At 43.2% G+C, this 17,145-nt stretch overlaps 1 protein-coding gene across 2 annotated transcripts; it reads left to right on the forward strand.

Annotated features, from left to right (window-relative positions):
* Positions 1-52: 52 nt before the first annotated feature.
* On the forward strand, positions 53-16,528 carry dtx4a (deltex 4, E3 ubiquitin ligase a). Of its 2 annotated transcripts, none has more exons than XM_074623494.1 (9): positions 53-298; positions 834-1,048; positions 3,369-4,551; positions 13,376-13,437; positions 13,757-13,918; positions 14,008-14,069; positions 14,154-14,474; positions 15,473-15,562; positions 15,657-16,528. In XM_074623494.1, the coding sequence occupies exons 2-9, from the start codon at positions 841-843 to the stop codon at positions 15,885-15,887; spliced, it is 2,319 nt and encodes a 772-aa protein (XP_074479595.1). In that variant the 5' UTR covers positions 53-298; positions 834-840; the 3' UTR covers positions 15,888-16,528. The 2 variants fall into 2 exon arrangements, with proteins under 2 accessions (XP_074479595.1, XP_074479594.1); XM_074623493.1 differs by lacking the exon at positions 53-298 and adding an exon at positions 372-648.
* Positions 16,529-17,145: the final 617 nt, after the last annotated feature.

The raw sequence follows: 17,145 nt of genomic DNA on the forward strand, positions 1-17,145 counted from the left end.
GGATGTTGGAGCCTCTTGGAGGAGCGTGAGTGTGGGAGTGTTTCACGCACGCGAATGTCAAACATGTATTTTTTGCACCGGCCAAATCACCCATCATCATCAGTGGTGGTGGGTGAGAGAGAGCCACTCCATCGAGACACTATGCATGAAGTGAGTCAAAGAAGTAGCTGCATGGACACATTATCAGCAGCAGTTATGTAACCAGATTTTACCTCAAGAATGATGATGGATAAAGCACCCAAACTGTTCCAATAAAGGATCTTTGACTGGGAGACACTGGAGTTGCTGATCTGACCTGGTAAATATCTATATTTATATTTTTTTCTTTCAGGAATCTGCCCAGATTGCACAGATTTGGTAAAAAGAAAAAAGAGAAAATGCAACCTTGCACAGTGCACGATCTGTCACAGTAACCTACTTCACCACCACCACCACCACAGTGAGCATCCACCAAGTTGCATTTTCCTCCTCCTCTCACCCTAACTTGATTGTGCCGGAGAAATGATTTCAGTAGACGTCACTCATCTGCATAGAGGGAGTAAAATGCAACCATCCTGCGAGGAGCACTGACACTCTGCACTGAAACCCTCTATTAAAAAACAAAAAGGACCTATAATTGCTGCATAACCGAAACTACAAACATGGAAGGTACGCTTTGCATGTCATGCACAAAAAATATATATATTTATATATATCCACAGAAACACATCTGGGTTGCAAGCTGTCCAAGATGGATGCAGCGCCGCTGTGCGCAGGGATGCACGGCGGAGCAGCATCTTTAAAAGCCCATCATCCTATCACATATATGCCTCCTTTATGTTGTTTTCCTGCAGGAGTAGGATGTTACTAGCGTCCGCCGTGGTGGTCTGGGAATGGCTGAACGAGCACGGACGCTGGCGGCCCTACAGCCCGGCTGTCTGTCATCACATCGAGGCAGTCATCCGGAGCGACCCGCGGTGTGGTAGTGTCGTCCTCGGCCAGGTGGACTCTCGCCTCTCGCCCTACATCATCGATTTGCATTCCATGCACCAGTTCAGACAAGACACAGGTGAGAAGCAAGAAGAGAGGAGAGAGACACACAGGGTGGAGGAGGGTGGAGTGGTGGAGCCGGGCCTGAGGTGGTGGTGGTGGTAGAGGCCTGTTTTTTTTTTTTATTGCTCATCATGTGTTCATCTCTTATGTTGATCCTGCTCCATGGAGTTGATGGTATAGGAGTGTTTTTGCTGCAAGGTGCTCATCAGGGTATTTTGGTATTTTTTTTTCTTTTAGCAATGTGGCCTTAACAAGAACCCATAGGAAGAAATAGACCATTTAATTGAGCCTTTTGCATTCAGATTACATTTACCAGATCAAGCAAGGTGGCTTCTTATTTCTGCAGTATTTTTTTTATTATTATTATTTTAAATGTTACATTTTAAAGGACAAGGCTGTGATTTTTGAAAAGGTTTAAAGGTGAGTCATTCTGGTAGGATCTGTGTGTGTTTGCATCATGTGGCACTTATAGGGTGACCAGGTGTCCCACTTTACCAGGGGACTGCACAGCATTTTGCTCATCATGTGTTCATCTTTTGCAAGCCCCATTATGTCGATCCTGAAGTTGATGGTATAGGAGTGTTTTTGCTGCGAGGTATGGCTTCTTATTTCTGCAGTATTTGTTTTTATTTGTTATTTTAGATGTTACATTTTAAAGGACAAGGCTGTGATTTTTGAAAAGGTGTAAAGGTGAGTCATTCTGGTAGGATCTGTGTGTGTTTGCATCATGTGGCACTATAAGGTGACCAGGTGTCCCACTTTACCGATACCCAAAGCCCAGGTATCCTTATCGGTATCGGGATGGAAAAAATTGGATCGGTGCATCTCCAATGGCTGTTAAGAAAGCAGGGATAAGGCTGTCATAACTGTTTGATGTCAATCAAACTGTGCACGCCTGGGTCAAGTGCAGGTTGACCCCGTCACCGTCTTTGCTACGCTATACCCAACAGGGAGAAGTGTGAGTCACAAACTATGCAGATGTAGGCCAAATATGATGGAAACTACAACAAAGACTACTTATAAGTGGGTGAAACCAGTGTAAGGCCATTCTCAGAGTTTCTTTTTCAAAAAGAGATCAATGGATTGCATTCGGGCAAATCATAGAGGTAAGGGGCAGAATAAAAATGTTTATTTTTTAAGTTAGACATTATATATCAAAATTTAAGACTACCTCTCAGCATTGTCCCACATTCTCCCACACAAACATACTCTTTGTCCCACATTAGATGTGTCGGGATCTGGTCACCCTATGTGGCACAGTAGCAGCTGAAGTGTCCAGTCATAGTCCCAGACACACTGCCACCAGTACAACTGCCTTATATAGCAGAATATGAGCATAAGAAATCATCTTTCGCAAGACAAAGATAGGCAAGCAGAGCAGTAAGACAAAGCGGGGAATTGTCAGATGTCTAACTTTGGCAGAGAACCCAACATTTCCCCCCTCTCTCTCTCTCTCTCTCTCTCTCTCTCGCTCTCTCTCTCTCTCTCTCAACATTGGCTGACAAAAGCCTTTGTGAAGTTTGTTTTTCCAAGCTGAAATGGGGGAGGCGAGCAGGGTGCCCCAGTCTAAATAGGAGACAGGGTGGAGGAGGAGGAGGAGGAGGGTGGGGAAGAATTTCAGGAGTCTGAGGTCATTGATAAAAACGGGGTCGATGGGAGCAGATCTCATGAATGAGCTCCCTTGTTGTCTTGTAGGCCACACATACTGTATGCTACAAAATTCCAATTATATTTGTGTTGTGTCATATCTGAGGTTATTTTTGTTTCCAGAGATGTTTTGCTATATGTTTCATCCTACATGTATTTCAAATTGTGCAGTATACTACGGTAAAATGTCCATGCAAAGTGCATTTCTTTTGTGATGCCAAAATAGCTTCGTCTTACACACGGGATTTGATATGTGAAGGCTTTACAGTGTGAAGACTCTGTGGACTAGTTTCTCTGGACACCCTGGGAAAGCAAACACAGCCAGCTTTGGGTCGGATCAAGGCTGCCAGCCAATCAGAATTCGGAACACCGTGTGCTGTTACCAGGGGCAACCTGTTTGCCCAAATTCTTTGCAAGCAAACACAGACATGTTGAATTTGTTAGGGTTGCAATCTACTTGTCCACAGTAAATAGAGCCACAGTAGTCGGCCACTTAGACTCCTATTGCAAACTACCTCTCATCGACAAGCGTCACGGTTACAGTAGAAGTCGTGCACATGTAGAAAGAAGCAGTGAATCTGTCCAAAGTGCTATTCACGGCAAAATGCAAAATGACTATTACTAACAGTAGTCAAAATCTTAATAATGTGGATGAATCTTTTGTTCTGACCTCCTGATCCCTGCCTCAGGTACCCTCCGACCGGTACGACGCAGCTTCTACGACCCCACGTCAGCGCCAGGCCAGGGCTGGTTGTGGGAGTGGGAGAACGACTCCGGCAGCTGGACGGCGTACGACACGGAGGTGGGCATCGCCATCCAGGCAGCGCGCGATCGCCAGCAGCCCTGGCTGGACCTGGCGCCGCTGGGCTTCTGCTACCTCATTGACTTCGAAAGCATGACCCAAATCAACGGGCAGACGCAGCGCTGCCGCCGCATCCAGCGCCGCGCCGACCTGGCGTACCCCCTGGTGTCCGGGCCCCTGCCCAAATCCCACCACGCCTGGGGGCCCATGTCCATGCCCAGCCACGGAGGACTGCTCGGCGTAGATGTGTCCGGAGTGGGCATGGGGATCCGGATGAGCAACAGCGGGACCGGAAACGGGAGCGCGTACCCCAGTGGTGCGCTCCCTGCCTCGGCCATCACCTCCTTGGGACAGCCCTGCGCTTGTCAGCAGTGTATGTTGGTGCTAAGTGTCAAAGCCGGCGCCATGTCTGCTCACACTCTGGGGCGGAGACCGCCACAGACCAAGCCACCTAGTCCCAAAATCAGCAGTTACTCCGTCCCAGGAGGGTCGTACTCACTAACCCTCCCTCGACCTCCCACCCTGTCGCGCTCTTTTTCCCCCCACAGGACGTCCATAGTTGGGGCGACAGGTGGCTACAGTCTAGGCGGTATGGGTGGTGCAGGAGGTGTAGGAATGGTCGGCGGTAGCGGTGTTGGCAACGCCAGCTTCGGTTACGGAGGAGGCTTCACCCACTCTCTCTCCCTCCTCGGCTCAGCTACCGCAGCCCTATCCATCTCCTCCACCCGCCCCCCTCCTCCGCCTCTACCCCCTCCGCCGCCGCCTCCTCCTCCGCCCTCCAACGCGCTCTCATCAGTCGCCACCTCCCCCCCTCACCCATCCACCTCGTCCTCCCTCTCCGCTTCCTGTTCTGCCCCTCCATTGCCCGCTCCGGGCCCACCGCCCCTCATCTCCACGGCTGCCTCCACCTGCACGCCCTCGCCTTCTGCCCGCGTCCTGGGTCCAGTGTCTTCATCCGGTGCTGCTGCCTGCGCAGCCCCCCTGCCACCCCGGTCCAGCCTAGCAGGGCTGAGTCGACCCGCACTGCAGCGCATTGCCATGGCTCAGTCACGTGCCCTTATCGCCTCTGGGTGAGTACACAACTGCTGTAGTAATGTGTCAGTTCTTTTACAGCTCTATCATCCAAGAAAAGGTAAGGAAACCTCTGGGATGAAAGTGTATGGATTTCCAATGGAGCATATAAAAGCAAGCTTGGTTATTATTCCTATAAAAAACAACCATCAGAAGAATACAACATTTTTCGTATTAATTTTTCAGTTTAGTCCCAACATTAATATCTTCCACTCACACTACCTGCCCAGCACCAGTTAGTGACAAACTGGTGACCATTTGTGGCTAAAAACAACTGTCTGCTAACATGTTAAATATAAGAATAAAAGCACATTTATAAACATATTAATAGACAAAACTAGGTCTGTCAAAGTTAACGCAATTATAATGCGTTAATGCAAAATCGTTTTAACGCCACTAGTGTTTTTAATGTGTTAACACAATCGATCTTTCGGAGGCTGTAGCGGGCTCAGTTTTAAAGCTAGAGTGAAGATACTGGCATCATATGAAACTAGAAAAATAAGGAATCCATTGGAACCAACCATGTCATACTAGCTTGTCGGGAAGGAGGTTAAATAACGCTCCAAACTTCCGCTAAAATTTTGTCCAGGAAAAACTGGCATGGCCATTTTCAAAGGGGTCCCTTGACCTCTGACCTCAAGATATGTAAATGAAAATGGGTTCTATGGGTACCCACAAGTCTCCCCTTTACAGACATGCCCATTTTATGATGATCACATGCAGTTTGGGGCAAGTCATATTCAAGTCATCACACTGACACACTGTCAGCTGTTGTTGCCTGTTGGGCTGCAGTTTGCCATGTTATGATTTGAGCATATTGTTTATGCTAAATGCAGTACCTGTGAGGGTTTCTGGACGATATTTGTCATTGTTTTGTGTTGTTAATTGATTTCCAATAATAAATATATACATACATTTACATAAAGCAAGCATATTTGCCAACTCCCATGTTGATAAGAGCATTGAATACTTGCCAAATTTTAATTTAAGGTACATTTTGAACAGACACAAAATGTGTGATTAATCATGGACAATCATGCGATTCAATATTTCAATCGATTGACAGCCCTAGACGAAACAAATCAGAGAAGAAAAGATGGGGAAAAAAGTATAAAAGTAATGGAATTTTTAAAAAGTATATAAGCAGTGGGCAGTTTTAATGCCAGCCTGTTAAAGAGGACCTATTGTGCTTTTTTCTTTTCCTTTAGTGTGTTATATCGTTTTTTGTGCGTGTAAAAATTCTGCAAGGTTACAAAGCCCGGAATCCATGCCAAAGGGAGTTACTCTCCCTCACAGAAACACTGCTCCTGAACTGCCTGAAACCCCTCGCTTGAAGTGCCGCCTTTTGTTCTGTAACGTGGTGATGTCACAAAGTAACACATGTGCATAACACCTGTCTAGCGGCTAGTTTGGCACGCCCTCAAACAAAGCTAGTTAGAGCTGAGCTGGAGTGGATTCTGAAGAGTTTGGTTCGGTTGACCAATCACAACAGAGTGGGCCAGCTGACCAATCAGAGCAGACTGGGCTTTTCGGGCGGGGCAGGAGCTCAGACAGAGGGGGAAAAGAGGTGCTGCAGCACAGCCGGTATGAGAAAAATAAAGCGTTTTTTGAACATCAAAGCATGTAAACATGTTCTAGTAGAAACCCAAAATACAAGTATGCACCTGAAAATAAGCATAATAGGTCCTCTTTAATGGCCACTTATTATTTAATGTTCATTCTTATGACATCTTCGCACTGACTACATCCCTAATCAATATCCTGTATATGAAACTAAATGAGACCAACTAAACAAGAAATGTAAGACAATCACTTTAGACGGGACTTTGCAATTTGTTTGAAGCCCTCATTACACAGTGTCTGAAATCAGCGCTCATTAGCATTCATGAGCCTTTAATCTTTGTGACAAAGTCCAGCGGGACTCGGGCTCGTTCATTTCCACGGAAAAACAATGAGGAGCATTCACACTGAACAAGCCGAGCGCTCACAAAGTGTTTCACATTCCAGACATTCGTCATGCAACCGCTTAATGATGGATTGATTTACTTTACACACACAACCTCATAGGCATGCACAGCCCATAGTTTGGACTTAGCTTTCATGCAAACAATTTGTCGCTCGAGGCCCAAGAAATACGAAGACCCTGGAAATGATTTGATGTGTGTGTAAGCGCTTGGGCTGCTAACCGTAGCAACCAGTGTGGACCAGGGCAGGTTTACTGAGTTATCTGGATAACTTTGCTGTTTAAAACCTCAAATGTGAAACATGGGCTGATTGTAAAAACCCCATCTGGAACGGGTCCGTAACATCTGGGATGTCCATATCTATATGGAATGCTTGATATTTCCATCAGTGGTCTTTTTGTACTGGAGCCATGTCCTTGAGTTTGAGCACAATCTCCACAACGAAAATCCGAGATGTTTTCAGATGTCGTCTTGTGGGCCTTCAGTTTTAGTATGCAGAGGGGTGTATCTTCATTCATTTGTTCGCAGTGTAGCTAATAAAGGTGCTCATAAAAGTTCCAAAATTAGTTGTGCTAGTTGCGTTTTCACTTCACTGTGCAGAATGATGTATGTGCAGAGTTTGTCACTAGAAGACCGTGGAAAATGTGTCTGTGCTCACCTTAAAGTAAATATTTCAGACGTGTTTGTACGACCATGACTTTGTGACATCACAACTATAGTTTGGAGGCCAATATGCAACTTACACATCAAGTGCAATGTGGAAACTTGAAGCCTCCAGTGCACATAATAATCCGAGAATTAACTTTACTATGAAGTAGGAGATATCTTGTTTCTAGTAATTAAACTTTCAAAATGAAAATATTTGAATATATATTAGGGCTATCAATGCTTGCTTTATGCAAATGTATGTATATATTTATTATTGGAAATCAATTAACAACGCAAAATGACAAATATTGTCCAGAAACCCTCACAGGTACTGCATTTAGCATAAAAAAAATATGCTCAAATCATAACATGGCAAACTGCAGCCCAACAGGCAACAACAGCTGTCAGTGTGTCAGTGTGCTGACTTGACTATGACTTGCCCCCAAACTGCATGTGATTATCATAAAGTGGGCATGTCTGTAAAGGGGAGACTCGTGGGTACCAATAGAACCCACTTTCATTCACATATCTTGAGGTCAGAGGTCAAGGGACCCCTTTGAAAATGCCCATGCCAGTTTTTCCTCGCCAATATATAGCGCAAGTTTGGAGCATTATTTAACCTCCTTTGCAACAAGTTAGTATGATGAAAGCATAGGTTTTGTAGTTTCATTTGATGTCAGTATCTTCACTCTAGCTATAAAACTGAGCCCGCTACAACGTAAAAAAATCACAAGTTGCTTAATGTGTTCAAGAAATTAGTGTCATTAAAATGAATTTGCGTTAACGTGTTCTTATCGCGTTAACTATGACAGCACTTATATTTATAGATTCTGGATTTTTGTATCGAGGGAGAAGAAGATTGTGTAATTTTAAAGAGGACCTCTCATGCTCATTTTCAGGTTCATACTTGTATTTTGGGTTTCTACTAGAACATGTTTACTATTTTAATATTCCAAAAACGCTTTATTTTCCTCATAGCGGCTGTGCTGCAGCACCTCTTTTCACCCTCTGTCTGAGGGCGTGCCAAACTAGCCGCTAGGCAAAGTGTGTTACTTGGTGACATCACCACGTTATGGAAGAAAAGGCGGGACTTCAAGCAAGGGGTTTCAGGCAGTTCAGGAGCAGTGTTTCTGTGGGAAAGAGTAACTCCCTTTGGTGTGGACTTTGGGCTTTGTAACTTTGCAGACCTTTTACACGCCCAAAAAATAGGTCCTCTTTAAGAATTTTTACTAGTTATTTAACTTTTATTTTGGTAGAAAATCCATATCAGACACAAATTATCATTCAAAGCAGAGTCCTCGAACATGTCTAAAGACTCACAACAGTTTTCAGCCTCAGTGTTAGTGAATGATGGAAGTCACAGTATCCAGGTGTCATAGCCAGAGGGCGCTGGTTAGCAACATATCTGTGGTCAGCGTTGCAAAGAGGTTCCGAGAAGACGTTTGGACCAAGAGCACTGCTGCTCCTTCATTATTTTATCATCCCTCTCTGTTTTTTGCAGCTGGCTCTGCCTTGGCGCCTTGTTGTGAGCATCTAGACTTCATCAGCTTCCAAATATAGCCTTTCCTTTTATAACATTTTCCCTCACAAGTCTCAACTGAAAGAGATGTTGCTGGGGTGCTCTAGATTTCACTTGTTATGCAGTTGCCTCAATTACGACATGAAATGAATTCCCACATTAATCAAACACATGCAGTCACTTTATCTGTGTTTAATCGCAGGTCTGCGTGGAGCTGCTCGTACTGTGATTAATCACTGAAAAAAACGACCACATGCTGAGGAGAATTTCAATATGAGTAAAACCCGACATTGCCCCAGCAGAGAACCCCAATTTTCTGAATCCTCGCATTAGAAATCCCGCTAAACCTCAGATTAATACCAAATACCACAGGCTTAATATTCTTGCTTCGGTAATCTGTGTATTTTGTGTCAGGCTGAGCTGTGTGACTGACCCATTCTTTCAACCTGAGAGAGGGTGAGAGCACCTGCTGCTGCGTTAAAACGGCCAACGTCACAGATCAGGAGTCTCTCTGATCCCATCAGCCGGGGATTCTCTGCTCACCCCTCCGCCGCCACTCGCTCTTCCTCTCTACTGCTTTGTCCTCAGCTCCACTTAGTGCTGTTTGCTGTCATCGTCTTATTGCTTTAACTCCAAATTCATAACTAGCACCACTTGGGTACCTGAGCAGCGGAGGGAAACGGCTCCTTAAGCTGGTGAACCCACTGCTAGAGTTCAACATGTAGGTAATTAATGTATTGAGTCATTTAAAGAAGAAAACAAAAGTGGATTATTGTTCTTTTTGAAGCATTTTGCCTTCATAGACCAAACAACTAATCGATTAATCGAGAAAAAAATCGACAGATTAATCGACAATACAAATAATCATTAGTTGCAGCCCTAGACTGATAATTATTATTATATAATATGATATATGTATGTGTGTATGTGTGTATGTATATATATACTCTGAGGGGTCGCCAACGTCACAGATTTCCACAGTGACGAGAGTGTCCTTTGGTCCACCCACCTGTTGTGGTGCTTTCCCTTCTCACTGCACTGGGTGGGATTCCTGGAAGTGTGTCACTCCCACAAAACCTACACTGCTAAGTGTGTGTATATATGTGTGTGTTGCCATATGCTGCTGCTCGTGTGTTTCCATCTTCCAGCGGTCCAGATGGAGGCTGCTCTAATGCCGTTAGATTAGCCGGGATTAAAGAAACGTGACCAATTGACACCTCTCTTCTTTCCCATCCTTTCTCTGCTTTTCCTTCAACCTTCCTGTAATCTGCTTTCATCGTGACCTGCATGTTTTGGTGAATCACATACAGTATACGGCACGCACACAGGAAGCTAACACTACAGCACGGAGACTTTGTTTGTGGGCAGTCAATGAAATGTAGTCACAGAGTAGAGCGTAAGCAGATTGTCAGGTACAGGAATGGCACAGTTCAGTAATTACTTCCTGGTAGTGAAGACACTGCGCAGAAATATGTTGCTACTGTGTTTGTTTACCAGAACACAATCTTCATCCTTATAGCCTGTTTTCCCTTATTTTCACTCTAAGAACAAGGTCGGTGAGACTAGATTTTCTATAGATGATTACTGATTAACTGTCAAATAATACGCCACAGTGTGAATTTGAATCATTTCCAGTAATTTTGAGGCATTTCCCCCCCCCCAAAAAAGACTTTAAAAGACTTTTTGAGTTACCACTAACAGGTATGCACCTATTGTTTCCTCTGGGTTGTAAAAAAGCATTATGTGACGTCACCCTCCTTCTGCTTTGAATTTAATTAGCTAGTCATCATATCATTAAAGTTTTAGTCAGATGGTTAAGTATCGAATATATATTCGATACTTAACCATCTAACTAAAACTTATATATACAGTATATATATATAAATCTCCGTCTCACCCTCGTTGGGTGGTATATGTGTCTTCCTCAAGCTCAGGTCCTCTACCAGAGGCCTGGGAGTTTGAGGGTTATATATAACCCTCAAACATATAATTATGTTGCTATTCTAACTCATTGTACCCTGAAATAACTTACAAAGAACAAAGAACTCTCTCTATATATATAAATAAAAGCAGTACAGCGTGCTTTATAGTACCACAAAAAAAAATGCTCACAAAAATAGATGCATGAAGTAGAAATACAAAAAAACTGAACTATAATTAAATAACAAATACTGCAGTTGGAGAGAGACACAGTGAATGATTTCTAGGGAAAGTATTTTTTAAATAATGATGTATTTTTTTCAATATATTTTATTTTTACCATTTGACAAATTAAGAGGAAAGACTAAATGGCAAGAATAAAGAAGTAACAGTAAGACAAAAAAAACATAAAAGAAAAATATTTGTATTATTTACAGTGCAATTGCAATATATTAAATATATATAGTTTTCCATTTGTGCATGAAAAAAATAATTTAAAAGAAAGGAGGAGGGAAAAAAATACACATGTACTTCAACATTCAAGTGAAATAGTAGTAATGGTATATTAAACAAACAAAAAAAGAAACAAAAAAACAACAGCAAAAACAGACAGAAAACAGACAAAACACATGCGTATTAATATGCACATACAGAGTGAACGCATCAGACATAAACAGCAGTAAATAGAGCATAATGTAAAAGAAAGATAATTACAAAAAATAGAATAAAGGGCAGAGGGTTGTCTGTCCTGATGGAAAAAAAAAAAGTAAAAAGAAAAATATTTTTAGAATTTTTTTTGCCCTCCATTAGTAAGTAAAAACAGTAAAGTAAAAACATGTTTCATTGATGTGTTGTAGCCTTCTTTATTGTTAGCAAGGTGCCCTTTCTTTAATCTATTGTAGGTTGTAATGCACACAGTTACCATCAGGGTGATCACAGTGAGTTCAGAGGACAATATTAATGGATAGCTTTGAATGATGTAACACAACAATGTGTACAAATCCTCCCACCCAAATAGGATTTTATCACAGTAGGTGTAATATCTAAGTGTCAGTGTGTTAGTACACCTACGAGTCGTATGTGCTCTTATTCGTCGGCCTTATGGCAGTCTGGCAGTGTGACACGGTAACTGACAGGTAATCCCTGCTGTGACGGATCTCTGGCCAAGAGTTCAGTCAACAGATGGAAACAGGTGGATAAGCCCTATAAAAAGAGGAAGGAGCATAGGAAGAGGGACTCAAGGACAGACGTGTGCCAGAGCAAGTCAAACACTACGACAAGTGGAAATTATTGCTGGAATATCTTGGGTTGGGGCTTTTAAGCAGGAAAAATGACTATCATCAAAATTTGCAGACCGTAAGTACACACCTCTGACTGGATAGTAATAGCGTCATGTGTTTTATATAAGTGTTAATGATCAGAGATACAGCACAGCAGTGGTTAAGGATGGTTTGACATTAGATATTAAAACTAGTGCAGTGCCCGTACCTGTTCAGAATGGGCCAAATTATTGGCCTGTGGTGTTGCTACTTGCAGTTTTCTCGTGAACCGCTCATACAAACAACTTCACACTCGACACTGCGCTTCCTTGGGTCCCGGGTTATACACCTGCCATGACATAGTCGCATCACACTCCCAAGTAGTGGCTACTCACGGTCAGAAACATCGGTGAAATACACTCTTGTTCATTGGGGAAAAAAACACCAAGGGCAGACTTTACCGTTTACCTGGGGGCCCAATTAAACAGCTCTAGTTTTATTATGATGTTTAGATATGAAACATGTAGAATTATGTTACTATTCCATCTCATTGTACCCTGAAATAACTTACAAAACGCCCCAAAAGCACTTAAAAATATGCAACTCAACTGTACATACTGTGTACTTACACTTCAGAGGAAAATGTAAATGAACTTTTATTGTCACACAGTATATTGTACACAGCACAGCACACAGTGAAATATACTATATATATATATATATATACCCCGGCAATGCTCAGGAGGGGAACTGGCACCTCTCCAGCTACCAGTCCGCGGTCCGTACTTTGTCCGTGCGGGGACTCGAACCAGCGATCCTCCTGTTCTCAAGCCAAGACTGAGCTACTGCCACCCGTACTACATATTGTAGTACTACATTTACCTACTGGTTATGTTGCAGATTCCCGATTTTACTCACAAAATATAACTATTAAAATAGGATGCATTATTATTCATTAAACTATCCAGCATCATGAGCATCATCAGGCCCCTAAAATCACTGAATCAGCTGTGGAAAAACATACCCAATTTCTGTTTAAAATCAAAGCTGCTTATTAAGTTTGACCTCCCCATATTAAGTTGAAAGTGCCTTCATTTGTCTTGAAAAAGAGCATTTTTGCACTGCGCGAGAGTTGGTGATATCATTACTAATGTTGTTTCTCCTGGGTTCTTGATAAGTTTTATATCAGTTGTGTTATACCAAAGTCATTTACCAAGAAATGCTGCCATACGCGTTCTAATCTTAAGCCTTAACACAGCAGGAAGTCCCACCTGCCAGTTATAGAACAGTAAGTCAAGTCGTGATGAGCGGCGTCTGTTTATTTCCCCGCATGACTCGACAAAAGCTCCTTAGCCTGCTGACATAAGGTGAATTAGAAACTAGCATATGTTGTTTGTCACTTGTGACTCATCACGCGTTGAAACTGGGCCGAGGTGACCAGACAAGTTGCGTGTCTGCTTTTAGCGTGTCAGCAACCTGTAGATGAATGTACGTTTGTTTTCTTGGGTTTCAGAGTGCCAACCGTTCCAGTGAAGAACCTGAATGGATCGAGCCCTGTACACCCTGCGCTGGCAGGTAACTCTATTGATGCAACCATTTTTTTCTCATTATATTTAAATAGGTCTAAAATTCTGCTTTTAAGACTTTGTGGAGGCATCTTACTTGTTGAAGTTTGTCCTACTTTCCAGCTCTTTTAATAAACTTTTACTTGACACTGATTTACTGCCCCACAGACCCCACAGCTCATAACATTTAGCCCCATATTTAACCAGTAAATCAACTGACCACACCTCACCTCACGAGTAAATGGTTAATAGAGAATTCCCTGAATGAAGAGCTCATGAGTAAACCCCAAATACAGTGTCTAACGTCCCCCTCTGCTGGCTGCATACAGGCATTACAGGCATCCTGATGAGTGCAGCAGGGCTTCCTGTCTGCCTGACCCGCCCTCCCAAGCTGGTGCTCCATCCACCGCCCGTCAGCAAGAGCGACATCAAGCCCATCCCTGGTCTGGGCCACTGCTGTCGCAAGACCACGAAGAAGCAGGCTCGTAAAGGTGGGTTTGATGATAAAGTCCTGCTTTTTTCACCCAGTCAAACCTGTCCTGTGAATTTTGGTCACATAATTTGTGTTTCCGTCTCGTAGGGAAGACCCCCGAGGAGGTGGTGAAGAGGTACCTTCAGAAAGTCCGCAATCCCCCAGAGGAGGTGAGTACTAATTTTTGAGGATTTCATTCATTTAAAAAATACCCGTTCATTGGCTAAAGTCATAAATCGTCTTCCCCATCTCAGGACTGCACCATCTGCATGGAGGCCCTGGCCGGACCGTCGGGCTACAAAGGCCCCGGCGTGGGCGGCATCTCCCGGGCCGAGTCGGTGGGCCGCCTGGCGCAGTGCGGCCACCAGTACCACCTCCAGTGCCTCGTCGCCATGTACAACAACGGCAACAAGGACGGCAGCCTGCAGTGTCCCACCTGCAAGACCATCTACGGAGTCAAGACCGGCAACCAGCCCCCAGGCAAGATGGAGTACCACGTCATCCCCCACTCGCTGCCAGGCCACCCGGACTGCAAAACCATCCGGATCATTTATAACATCCCTCCTGGCATCCAGGTGAAGTCTTACCCATGCTTACACGACACTAGCTTCTAAATCAGTGGTTCCCAACCTGGGGTCTTGGCTCCAAAGATCACAGAGGGTGCGCCAGGATTTGTCTGCCCTCAGGTTGTCAAAATTAGATTTGCTCATGTATAACTAAAATCATTATAACACACTTACTGGATAATTTATACAAAAGTCTGTATATTGAACTATTTTTAAAAGATATATATATTTTTTAGGTCCGTTAGTCGATTAAATAAATGTAATCACGATATATCGCAATGATTGTCCATAGTTAATCACGATTAATCCCCAATTAATTGCACATTTTTTATCTGTTAAAAATGGACCTTAAAGGGAAATTTGTCAAATATTTAATACTCTTATCAACATGGGAGTGGGCATATATGCTGCTTTATGCAAATATATGTATATATTTATTATTGGAAATCAACAACAACACAAAACAATGACAAATATTGTCCAGAAACCTGCATGTCTGTAAAGGGGAGACTCGTGGGTACCCATAGAACCCATTTTCATTCACATATCTTGAGGTCAGAGGTCAAGGGACCCCTTTGAAAATGGCCATGCCAGTTTTTCCTCACCAACATGGTTGGTACCAATAGATTCATTGATTTTCTAGTTTCATATGATGCCAGTATATTCACTCTAGCTTTAAAACTGAGCCTGATACGACCTAAAAATCACAAGTTGCGTTAACGCGTTAAAGAAATTAGCGCCGTTAAAACGAATTTGCGTTAACGCATCAAGTTTGACAGCCCTAATTTCTTTGCTACTAAATTGCAAAATCTAACGAAATATTCTGCTTCAATCCATATTTGTTGGCGTTTAGCCTTTCGAAAACAGCAATTTCGGCTTTGCCTAGATACAAGTTAGGGGGGGCTTCAAAGAAAATAGGCTGGGAACCATTGATCTAAATGAGGAATACAAGAAGCATTATTGTTTTTTATTTGGATGATGTGATGAACTTTGCTCTTGCTGTTTAGGGCCCAGAGCACCCGAATCCAGGCAAACCCTTCACTGCCCGCGGGTTCCCCAGACACTGCTACCTCCCTGACAGCGAGAAGGGACGCAAGGTAAATGAGATCTTTACTGTCTAACTTCCTGTATGGTTTCAAAGTTGATTCTCTTATAAAGCGTCATCTTTTCTTTCTTCACCCTTTCGTCCAGGTTCTGAGGCTTCTCCTGGTAGCGTGGGACCGCCGGCTCATTTTCTCCGTGGGTACGTCAAGCACCACCGGCGAGTCAGACACGGTCATCTGGAACGAGGTGCACCACAAGACGGAGTTCGGCTCCAACCTGACGGGCCACGGCTACCCCGACCCGGGCCACTTGGACAACGTCCTGGAGGAGCTCAAGGCTCAGGGCATCACCGAGGAGGAGTGCCTACCCAGAGACTGAACAGACGCTGAGATTAAACATCGTGGGAATGGATCCACAGCTGGACAATTATTTTTCAAAATCTGATAACAGAGAGAACTTTAACCGACAGAGATGAACTTCAAAAAACTCTTTACAGGAACGTTACAGAAATTGTTTCAGATTTTGCTGAGAATAAAATTTCTCTTATGACTGCATGAGTCAGTTTCGATACGTGGGAAATCGTTTTTTTCCTCCCAATGCAGTAACAGTGTCAAGATCGCAGATGTTATTCCGTGAGAGACCACTGTGCACATACAAGTCAGTGTTAGATTAAAAAAAAAAACTGTCATTTATACTGTGAGACTTCATTTCAAGAATGTAACTAAGTGAATTTTGCTGAATTGATGAAGTGTTTACCACTACTACTACTACTGCTGCTGCTATGTGGAACTGAAAGGAGGTGAAAAGAGGTCTGTAAGTTGTTAAATCCACAAGCAGAAGAACCGTGTCATTGCAGATAAATATTTCAAATGTATAACTGGATATCTGAGCATGAATATTTGCTGACCTCTAGTGGTACTTTTCCAGAACTACATTCCTTTTTAAGTTTGATTTTTATTCAATTGTATTGTTGTATATTACGAATACTTGATATATTATATGATATTGTTTCCATTCTATCATGTTTTTATATTTTATTTTTTGTTTTTGTTTTATATGGCGTGTTTCTTTGCATTGTTTTGGGGCGTGGGGTGAAGTTAAGATGAGCTGCTGGTGTACCAGAGTTTGCCTGACACTTTATATGCCATATACCAGCCCCCTTTCTTTAAAAAAAATAAATCATTTTCAGTATTTTGTATTTGATAGCTTCACAAACTGACATTCCTTAATTGTTCTGCCCTCAGACCATGGGTGCATTTATAGCTTTCTATGTCTTCTCGTGTCTGCGTTAATGTTGAGGACTGATAGAGGAACAGCTACTATGGATTACACCATTCCCCCCCCCCCCCCCCCCCACCCAAAAGCTAGGATTGGACCTCCTGCCTGAGCTCAGACTTGCACAGAGCTTTCTACTTAGTATCAAAATGAACCGGACAGCTTGTATCTACTGTATTATTGTGTAGGACACACACACACACACACACACACACCAGCCTCAAATGCTCTAATCACACTACAAAATGTGCTCATCGGTTGTTTTTCTGTCATATTTAGTTTTAGGTGCAGAAGACTATCTCTGGTTGTGGATCCAGCTTTGGGCAAAAATGGTCCAGTCAGTTTGCATTGGATCCACTGT

This window comes from Sebastes fasciatus, chromosome 22, assembly GCF_043250625.1.
Source record: "Sebastes fasciatus isolate fSebFas1 chromosome 22, fSebFas1.pri, whole genome shotgun sequence".
Classification (NCBI taxonomy): domain Eukaryota; kingdom Metazoa; phylum Chordata; class Actinopteri; order Perciformes; family Sebastidae; genus Sebastes; species Sebastes fasciatus.